Genomic DNA, 10,831 nt, shown 5'->3' with positions numbered 1-10,831 from the left:
TCCCGCCATTCCGGGAATTAATCTAGTGAACCTACGCTGCACGCCCTCCATAGCAAGAATATCCTTCCTCAAATTTGGAGACCAAAACTGCACACAGTACTCCAGGTGCGGTCTCACCAGGGCCCGGTACAACTGTAGAAGGACCTCTTTGCTCCTATACTCAACTCCTCTTGTTACGAAGGCCAACATTCCATTGGCTTTCTTCACTGCCTGCTGAACCTGCATGCTTCCTTTCATTGACTGATGCACTAGGACACCCAGATCTCGTTGAACTCCCCCTCCTCCTAACTTGACACCATTCAGATAATAATCTGCCTTTCTATTCTTACTTCCAAAGTGAATAACCTCACACTTATCTACATTAAACTGCATCTGCCATGTATCCGCCCACTCACACAACCTGTCCAGGTCACCCTGCAGCCTTATTGCATCTTCCTCACAATTCACACTACCCCCCAACTTAGTATCATCTGCAAATTTGCTAATGGTACTTTTAATCCCTCCGTCTAAGTCATTAATGTATATCGTAAATAGCTGGGGTCCCAGCACCGAACCTTGCGGTACCCCACTGGTCACTACCTGCCATTCCGAAAGGGACCCATTTATCCCCACTCTTGTTGGTCGGCATGGACAGGTTGGGCTGAAGGGCCTGTTTCCGTGCTACATGTCATAGAGTGATACAGCGTGGAAACAGGCCCTTCGGCCCAACTTGCCCACACCGGCCAACATGCCCCATCTACATTAGTCCCACCTGCCTGCGTTTGGCCCGTATCCCTCCAAACCGATCCTCTCAATGTACCTGTCTAAATGTTTCTTAAACGATGGGATAGTTCCAGCCTCAACTACCTCCTCAGGTAGCTTGTTCCATACACCCACCACCCTCTGTGTGAAAACATTACCCCTCAGATTCCTGTTAAATCTTTTCCCCTTCACCTTGAACCTATGTCCTCTGGTCCTCGATTCCCCTACTCTGGGCAAGAGGCTCTGTGCATCTACCCGATCTATTCCTCTCATGATTTTGTACACCTCTATAAGATCACCCCTCATCCTCCTGCGCTCCATGGAAGAGAGACCCAGCCTACTCAACCTCTCCCTGTAGCTCACACCCTCTAGTCCTGGCAACATCCTCGTGAATCTTTTCTGAACCCTTTCAAGCTTGACAATATGAAAACTAAACATTGCCTGTCCATGAACCCCACAGCCGGTTTGGAAGGAGGTTAAGTGACCATAGGATGAAAGGTGAAATGCTGAAAGAATGAATGGAGAATTCAACCCTCCTCCCTATCAGACCCGAGACTGAGTCCCCACGTCCTCAGGGCTGTTTAGCTTCTCACTCCATCTCATGTTGCCTCAGCGCTTGGATTATATTTGTAATACAGTCCCAGTCGCAAGCGATCCACTTGATAAAACGAGTTTGATGACAAAGACAGGGCAGCTCCTGAACATGAAGATGGACACACAGTGCTGGAGTAACTCAGCGGATCAGGCAGCATCTCTGGAGAACATGGATAGGTGACGTTTCGGGTTGGAACCCATCCCAAAACCGAACTTGAAACGTCACCTATCCATGTTCTCCACAGATGCTGCCTGACCCGCTGAGTTACTCCAGCACTCTGTGAAACGTCACCTTTCCATGTTCTCCACAGATGCTGCCTGACCCGCTGAGTTTCTCCAGCACTTTTCTTTGTTTTAAACTATATTCTGCACTCTGGTATATTTTTCTTTGTTGTACCTTTTGTATTTGTCGGGGGTAATTGTATTCATGTGTGGTATCAACTGATTTGACTGGATAGAACACAAACAAAAGCTCAACACTGTTTCGCTGTACACGTGACAATTATAAACCTAAATGTTCTGAGGAAAGGTCTCGACCTGAAACTTCATCGTTCCTTCAGTCTGAGGAAAGGTCTCGACCCGAAACGTCACTGTTCCTTCTCTCCAGAGATGCTGCCTGTCCCGCTGAGTTACTCCAGCATTTGTGTCTATCTTCGATTTAAACATCTGCAGTTCTTTTCTACCTAAATGGTCATTTTCAGATTGCAGATCTATGAATAGACTTTAGGGATACAGTGGGGAAACAGGTCCATCGGTCCACCAAGTCGGCATTGACCAGCGATCCCCACACACTAACACCATCCTACACACACCAGGGACAATTTACAATTTTACAGAAGCCAATTAACTTACAAACCTGTACGTCTTTGGCATGTGGGAGGAAACCGGAGCACCCGGAGAAAACCCAAGCAGGTCACGGGGAGAACGTACAAACTCCACACAGACAGCACCCGAGGTCAGGATGGTCAGGAGCTGGCGCTGTGGGGCAGCAGCTCGACCGCTGCGCCCCTTTCGTAACTCAGGGTAATGTTTATGTTGGGACTGACAGATCAAAGCTCAGATGTGACTGATCATTAAACCAGACCAACCAGACTGATTATTAAATCAGTCTGAAGAAGGGTCTCGACCCGAAACGTCACCCATTCCTTCTCTCCTGAGATGCTGCCTGACCTGCTGAGTTACTCCAGCATTTTGTGAATAAATACCTTCGATTTGTACCAGCATCTGCAGTTATTTTCTTATACTCTCTTATTAAAACAGACGATTAATTTACAACTTCTTCCCCGTTTCTTCCCGGCTGTTATCAGGCAACTGAACCGTCCTCTCACCAACTAGAGAGCGGTCCTGACCTCCCATCTACCTCATTGGTGACCCTCAGACTATCTTTAATCAGACTTTACTCGACTTTACCTTGCACTAAACGTTATTCCCTTATCCTGTATCTGTACACTGTGGACCGCTCGATTGTAATCATGTGTTGTCTTCCCGCTGACCGGTTAGCACGCAACAAAAGCTTTTCATTGTACCTCGGTACACGTGACAATAAGCAACTGAACTGAAGGGGGTCAGGCAGCATCTCTGGAGCCCCTTGTTCAGACTCGGGGTCTGGGTGAGTTGAGGAGCGGAGAGGCAGGGTCATTGGTGGTGGCCAGAGTGCAGGGACGGGTCAGTGGTGGGGGGAGTGGCAGAGGACACTGTGTGGGCCGGTCGGGGAAGGCCAGTGCATCCGTCCACTACAACCACTATAGAGACGTAGAAAATGATGAAAGGGCTGGACAAGCTCGATGCAGGAAACATGTTCCCAATGTTGGGAGAGTCCAGAACCAGGGGAGGCCATTTAAAACTGAGGTGAGAAGAAACTTTTTCACCCAGAGAGTTGTGAATTTGTGGAATTCTCTGCCACAGAGGGTAGTGGAGGCCGATTCACTGGATGAATTTAAAAGAGAGTTAGATAGAGCTCTAGGGGCTAGTGGAATCAAGGGATATGGGGAGAAGGCAGGCACAGGTTACTGATTGTGGACGATCAGCCATGATCACAATGAATGGCGGTGCTGGCTCGAATGGCTTCCTCCTGCACCTATTTTCTATGTTTCTAGAACACCCCTGATGAACACCCCTGGGCTCCCTACTGCTGCTCAACAGCACCTTTAACATAAAACACAAGACAAGCAACCACTAGATATTTTACATACTTCCACAACACCGCTCCCATCCAGGTCGTTTGACAACACGAATAAAACACATTACATTGCATGTTGTTTTTTTAAAGATAAATTTTCCCCATACATTTATCTACAATTCCCATTTGATTCTATTCCTCTCATTGATTTGAAGTACAAATGCATTAAAAAACGATGCAAAGTTTGTCAAATTCTGTGTCGTTTGGTGAACAATGTGTTTGGGGATTTGTTTTGGTTGCTTTCCTCGGTGTGGCCATCTCTCTCTTCCCTCTCCCCTGCAATGCCATAAAACTGCAGCAACGCCTCCAACACCACCACCCGGTTAACCTTGCTGCGGAGAGGGAGGGAGGGAGACCTGCATTGCATCTGCACCGCTCTGCACGTGTGCACATGGCCAGTAACGCAACCCAGCTCCACCCCCACCCACAGCAGTCGCATCTGCACCCCGACATCGCCCTTGCTAAACTGTCTCTCAGCGCGTGAAACCGTGCAGCGAGTGGTGCATGTTTCTTCCCCACAAATAAAAAATACGCTGAGATTCGCAATTATGTCAAGGACGCAAACGCCGAATCGTTGAAGCAGGAAAATCGATCGCCTCTTGACTGCCGAGAGCAGATCATGCACCGCAGAATTAAAGCACCAACTTTACCATCGTCTTTCAATGCACCTTACAACGTTGTGTATTGTATGAGATTATCAACAGAAATGTAATCTTTGCTTCATTTCCAACAGTTCAGTGCAGATCCCTTTCACTTATTCAAGCAATCACACTTCTCCCCTTTAAATCTTGATGCTTGGCATCTCTGTGCACAAACAGACCAAACATTTCGATAGACACAGAGTGCTGGAGTAACTCAGCGGGTCAGGCAGCATCTGTGGAGAACATGGATAGGTGACGTTCACAGAGTGCTGGAGTAACTCAGCGGGTCAGGCAGCATCTGTGGAGAACATGGATAGGTGATGTTTCACAGAGTGCTGGAGTAACTCAGCGGGTCAGGCAGCATCTGTGGAGAACATGGATAGGTGACGTTTCACTGAGTGCTGGAGTAACTCAGTGGATCAGGCAGCATCTCTGGAGAGAAGGAATGGGTGACTTTTCAGGTCGAGACCCTTCAGACAAAAAAACAAGGAGTGTGGAAGAACAAGCATCTATATTTCAGCCACACCGTATGAAACCGCCGCACTGTCCTACTTGTTGGGAGGGTCATTTTGTTCAAATTCTTGAGCAGAATGATGAAGATGAAGGTAATGCCCAGCCCACGGACTGACGCAGTTTGGCTGATCAACCATTGACTGCTGTTTCTGCATCTTCACCCCCCACCCACCCACCCACCAACCACTAAGACTGGAGCAACACCATGCACAGGCACCAAGGACATTCATCGGCTGCTGATACCGCAAGCTCAACACCAGAAATATATAAAACCCCCTTCCAGCTCAAATATGTTTTTGCCCTTATCCAGCCACTCAGGCTCCAGCACACAGTGAAAACAAGAAATGACAACACTATTGCAACAAAGCAGAACTTTCTCCTGTCACTGGTACTTCCACAAGCACCAGGCCCTCACATAACACACGCACTCCAGTGCAACAAGCAATGAACCCAGTGATGAGCTGCAGGGACCTTGCGGTGGTGGCCCAGAATTAAATTGGCAATTGGTGCATAGTTAGCCCATTGCATAGATTTTAAAATCTACTGCAATATATACAAGTTCCTTCTCCAGCACTCACACTCACTCACGCCCCACACTCACGCACGCACTCACACACACACTCAAACACACACGCACTCACACACACTCAGTCACGCACTCACACACACGCACTCTCACACACGCACTCAAACACACTCACGCACTCACACACACGCTCACATTGCTCTCTGCAGAACACAAAGGTATTTTTGATTTGCACAAAAAGCAGCAAAGTTGGTCTTGTGAAGCTTTACACGAACCTGGAGTTCGGGTCTTGGGCGGTGGAGAGGAGACGGGAATCTTCGTTCACAGCATCTTCAGTGTGGACGGGTTGTGTGGCAAACAAGGTGTGAGCTCAGGGTGCCCGGGTCATCTTCTATGGTCCAAAGTCTGCAGCTGATGGGAGACTCGTCGCAAGATGAACACGGATGGATGGGCGCCTTCCTTCCGAAACCTGGTCTACACAGACCCACCGACAACTCGGCAAATACCAACTGCGCTTTCGGATTGTGAATTCCAACCGATTAGCTCCTTTTTAAGTGTCACAGCTGCGTGTTTGAGTCGAGCTGCCGCACAGAATCTCTACATAGGGCAAAAAAAACACCTGACCTTTTATTTAAGAAAAGCTTTTTTTTATTAGAGAATAAACGTGTACAGATGGCTGTGTAAATTCAGCGCGTTACTTTCCCGAGTCTGTTGCAAGCGAGAGGAAACACTGATCAGGGGAGGGAGGGGAGGTAGAAAATTAAAATCTCCAACTGAGGGTTGACGAGAGAGAGACTTCAGTCCGCACACAGAAACAGCGGTGAATGAAAGAGTCTCTTGGAGTCATTCAAAACCAGCGTGGACATGCAGTGGTGATGAGGAACAAATGGAACCGCTCTCCACATTCGCCGGAGAAGGAAACAATATTTACATTCAAACGTTTCATCTTGGGAACTTTCGAAGACCGCTAGAAATATAAGTGACTGGTTGTACAGCACTGACTCGCACTCTCGTTTTGGAATGACTTTGAAATCTCCCGTCCTTGGCATTTCGTCCCAGTTCTGTCCGCAACCCCCCAAACAATGAACGGCACCCCAATCACAGCGACCTTCTCCCTCAAACCTGGTCCATTTGTTGCCTGGAGACCCACCCCAGCTGCCACGGGGGTCGGTGGAGAGGCCGAACGGGAGGAAGCTCAATTGATTTCATCTACACGATGCCCTCGTTGCTTAAAAACAATACATTTCTAGATGCGACATATTTGGATCTGTGAAGAATTTCAATCGGAATTTCAAACAGATTATTCGGGAAACTGCTCCTGATAATAGCTCGTCTTTCCTCCACTGTAAATATATCCAAACGCTGTGTAACTGCGGACAGGATACGGCCCGGCTTTAACGTCTTATTTGCTAGGGTGTGGGGGGGCATGAAATTGAGGGCGTGCAGCGTAGGTTTACTAGGTTAATTCCTGGAATGGCGGGACTATCATATGTTGAAAGACTGGAGCGACTAGGCTTTTATACACTGGAATTTAGAAGGATAAGAGGAGATCTTATCGAAACATATATGATTATTAAGGGATTGGACACGTTAGAGGCAGGAAACATGTTCCCAATGTTGGGGGAGTCTAGAACCAGGGGCCACAGTTTAAGAATAAGGGGTAGGCCATTTAGAACGGAGATGAGGAAAAACTTTTTCAGTCAGAGAGTTGTGAATCTGTGGAATTCTCTGCCTCAGAAGGCAGTGGAGGCCAATTCTCTGAATGCATTCAAGAGAGAGCTAGATAGAGCTCTTAGGATAGCGGAGTCAGGGGGTATGGGGAGAAGGCAGGAACGGGGTACTGATTGAGAATGATCAGCCATGATCACATTGAATGGCGGTGCGTACAGGCTCGAAGGGCCGAATGGCCTCCTCCTGCACCTGTTGTCTGTTGACATTAACCCCCAGAGCTGGGCCTGACGCTCCCTAAGATCACAGCTCTGTAATAATGGGCACGACTTCATTCTGTCCGATGAAATCAAAGCTCAACATCACCCACAAACCGAGCAATCATCTCACGAACCCATCTCTTCCCATCGCGAGTGAAGCTGCCGTCAGCGCCAGTAATGACAATAAGTTAAAAACAACGTTTAAAAAAACCCACCAGCCTTATTTATAAAACATATTCGGCTCTGATAGTGCAGTCGGCTTTTCTTTATCTACATTGTTCAATGACCTCGGGTTTTCTTCGTCTCTTTACATTATCTGCATGCTCTTAATTACAAAGATATTTTAAGACTCGATCAAGCAAAATATAAGCTGAACAAAAGGGGGAATATAACGGCAGGTTGCTAAACCATTCTATGTACAATTCCATTGCAGTTAAATATTCAAGTCAGTTATTTTTTCCCCCTTAGATTTTTGTTTTTAAAACAGTCTTTGTTTAAAATGAAAAGCAAATCCCGGTGAGACTGCGAGTGGGAGCCGCGTTTGCAGAGTGTCGGGACGGGGTGAGACCACAAGTCTCTCTCTGTGTCTCTCTCCCCCAGTCATGTCCCCACCTTCAAGTTCATGTGCAACTTTTCACAGAGTTTGCTCCAGAGTGCAGCTGTGTTTAATCCGATTCCTGCTCGCCATTGATGCCTGAAACGTGAAGTGAACATAAACCATATGCTTTGGGTTTTCCCCGTCCATCCAAGAGTGGGGAGCAGGAGAATCCACCGACCACACATGTCCGGCATGTGGGGTGCTGCTCCCTGAAGTCCACGTGGAAACATCGCCGGCAGGTGCAGGGGGAAGCCATTCGGTCCTTCCAGCCAGCACCGCTTTCCGTTCAAAGTGTTTTCTGTCACCATTTGTCTGGTTGTTGCAGGTCCACGCGTGTCCGGGAGAAGGGGTCCGTTTCTGGACGTGTGTTGGTATTTGTGAGGAAGCTCGGTTGGACGGACCGTGGCCCCCGTCTTGCCCAGAGTGCCTGGACAGCCTTGTGTCGGGACCCTTGCCTCCACGCGGGTCCCACAGTGTACTTGTGGAGTGGTTGAGTCTGCACCTGGCCAACACTGAGGGGCGAGACACCTGTAGGACCATCTCCATCGCCCAAGCCCCGGCCCATGTCAGCGGCGCCCCTACTACTCACATGAAGAAGTCGCTGGATGGGACTCCACTCTTGGTGGGGTGGGGATTGGGGCGGGGGTTGGGGTTGGGGTGCGGAGTGGTCCTCTGCTCTCTGAAGCCCCTGGTCGCCGCCACCTTGTCAGCTCCGGCCCATGTCAGCGGCGCCCCTACTCCTCACATGAAGAAGTCGCCACTCTTGTTGGGGTGGGGGCTGGGGTTTGGGTGGGGGGTGGGGTTGCGGTGGAGGTGGGGGGTGGTCCCCTGCTCTCGGAAGCCCCTGGTCGCCGCCACCTTGTCGTACTTGTCCTTATAGATGTCCCTCTCCTTGGTGAGCCTGGCCACCTCCATCCTGAGCTGCTCCACCTGTTGCTGGAGCAAGGACTTCTCGCTCTCCAGCAAGTGCCGCTGCTGGACCCTCTTGTAGCGGCAGCTCTGCGCGTAGCCGCGGTTCTTCAGTGTCCGTCTCTTCTGCTTCAGACGGACCACATCCTCTTTGCTGAAGCCCCTGAGCTGCCGGTTGAGTTCCCGCACCGACATGCTGACCAGCTGGTCGTCGGAGAAGCGCTGGTCCAGGTGGAGGTGGTGGTGGAGGTGATGGTGCAGGTGGGCAGGGCCCTGGTGGTGCAGGTGATGGTGATGCAGGTGGGCGGTCAGGGGGGGCTCCTGGCCGGGGGGCTCCTGTCCCCTGTACGCTTCCAGGTGGTGGTGGTGCGGGTGGGGGTGAGAGCTGCCGATCAGTGCGTCCACCGCGTCCTCAGGGGTCAGACTCAGCGCCTCAGGGTTCAGGTGCTGGGGGTAGTTGGCGATCCAGTACAACTCCTCTAGCTGCTGGGTCTTGGCACTGGCCGGGCTGGCAGGGCACAGACTGGGCGACGAGGGCACTGAGCTACACGGGGTACTGATGGGGGTGGACGACAGGGAGCCGGGCAGCCGCTGGCAGTAGCGCTCACCCCCCTCGCCCACCTCCTTCTTCACCTCGAACTTCATCAGGTCGAAGTCGTTCACGTACTCGATGGCCAGAGGGCTACTGGGCAACTCAGCGGGCAGGGCCAGCTCTGCCGCCATCGCCACTCATACACTGGGAGAGGGAGGGGGGAGAGAGGAGAGAGGGGGGGGAGAGAGGAAGAGGAGGGGGGGGGAGAGATATGAGGGGGGACTGGGAGAGAGGGGAAGAGAGAGGGGGGAGGAGATGGGGGGCAGGGGGGAGAGTAGAGGGGGGAGGAAGGGGGTCGGAGACGGGTGGGGGAGACCGAGAGGGGGAGAGAGTCAGGAAAGGGGAGGGGAGGGGAGTAGAGAGGGTGGGGGGCAAAGAGATTAGAGGGGAGAGGGGGGTCAGAGTGGTGGAGAAGGAAGGGAGGTTAGAGGGGGCGAGGGCAGGGGCGGAGCGGGTCAGAGAGCGGAGGGGGAGAGAGGGAGGGGTAGAGGGAGCAGTGGGTGAGCGGGAGCGCGGAGAGGGTCCGGTGAAGGAGCGCCGCCACTTGCCGGGGCTGCTCCCTCTCTCTCACTCTTCTCTCCTCTCTCTCACTCTTCTCTCCTCTCTCTCTCTCCCTCTCTCCCAGTGCCGGCGAGCTCTGCTCCACTCTCTTCCCCGGCCGGGTTTCCCTGTAAGCGGCGCTACCGGAGCAGAGGCGAGAGTTGTTGTTGTTGTTCACAAGTCCCGCATCCCCGGGCGGCGGCGGCGACGAGGAGGGAAGTTTCCTTGAGTTGGTTCGTTTGTTTGTTCCTGGGGCGCCGCGATCTCTCGCCTTGTCCCGGCTCTGGGTCGGTGGCGATCCGCTCTCCGGTGACCCTGGGCCGGCAGCGTCTGTCCAGTCCGCGGCGCGTATGAGATGGGCTAGCACGGGGCAGAGGGGAGAAGGGCAGCCTTGCCCCGGCTAGTGCTGTCAGAGCCGGGCACTGAGCCGCTCCCGGACCCCAACCTGGACCATCCCCGCCGCTCAATGCCGCTCGCAACCGGCGCCCGGCACCTGCCTTTATATAGCGCCTGCCCCAGCCCTGCCCACACAGGGGCGGGCCGCTCGGCCCCCGCCAATGACTAGCCCCCGCACGGGCAACAAGAGCAGAGGGTGGACAAGACTTGCCCGTCACACCCTCCCCCCCCCCCCCCACTCACCCCCTCCCCACACACCCCCTTCCCACTCACCCCCTCCCCCACACACCCCCTCCCCACTCCCTCCCCACACACACCCTCCCCACATACCCCCTCCCCACACACCGCCTCCCCACACACCCCCTCCCCACACACCCCCTCCCCACTCACCCCCTCCCCACTCACCCCCTCCCCACTCACCCTCACCCCCCCTCCCCACACACCCACTCCCCACTCCCTCCCCCCCTCCCCACACACCCCCTCCCCACTCACCCCTCCCCACACACACCCTCCCCACTCCCTCCCTCCCCACTCACCCCCTCCCCACACACCCACTACCTCCCTCACCCACTCCCCCCTCCCCACACACCCCTCCTTGCTCACCCCCTCCCCACTCTCCCCCCTCACCCCCCCCTCCCACACACCCCTCCCCACATCCACACTCACCCCCTCCC

At 52.7% G+C, this 10,831-nt stretch overlaps 1 protein-coding gene across 1 annotated transcript; it reads right to left on the bottom strand.

The window, feature by feature from the left end:
- Nucleotides 1-7,541: 7,541 nt before the first annotated feature.
- mafaa (MAF bZIP transcription factor Aa) lies at nucleotides 7,542-9,352 on the bottom strand. Its single transcript, XM_078398754.1, has 2 exons — nucleotides 8,550-9,352; nucleotides 7,542-8,360 (listed from the first exon to the last, which is right to left on the bottom strand). Exons 1-2 carry the CDS (start codon nucleotides 9,350-9,352, stop codon nucleotides 8,306-8,308), a joined length of 858 nt encoding a protein of 285 aa, XP_078254880.1. The 3' UTR covers nucleotides 7,542-8,305.
- Nucleotides 9,353-10,831: the final 1,479 nt, after the last annotated feature.

Source organism: Rhinoraja longicauda, chromosome 4, assembly GCF_053455715.1.
Source record: "Rhinoraja longicauda isolate Sanriku21f chromosome 4, sRhiLon1.1, whole genome shotgun sequence".
Lineage (NCBI taxonomy): Eukaryota > Metazoa > Chordata > Chondrichthyes > Rajiformes > Arhynchobatidae > Rhinoraja > Rhinoraja longicauda.
This window is presented reverse-complemented; position numbering and strand designations above follow the sequence as displayed.

Bases quoted from the DNA above. Each gene is read 5' to 3' on its own strand.
- mafaa (XM_078398754.1), bottom strand. From the start codon at position 9,352: ATGGCGGCAGAGCTGGCCCTGCCCGCTGAGTTGCCCAGTAGCCCTCTG. The intron at 8,361-8,549 runs GGGGACCACCCC...CCCCAACCCCCG, and splicing joins ACCAGGGGCTTCCGAGAGCA to CCCCAATCCCCACCCCACCA.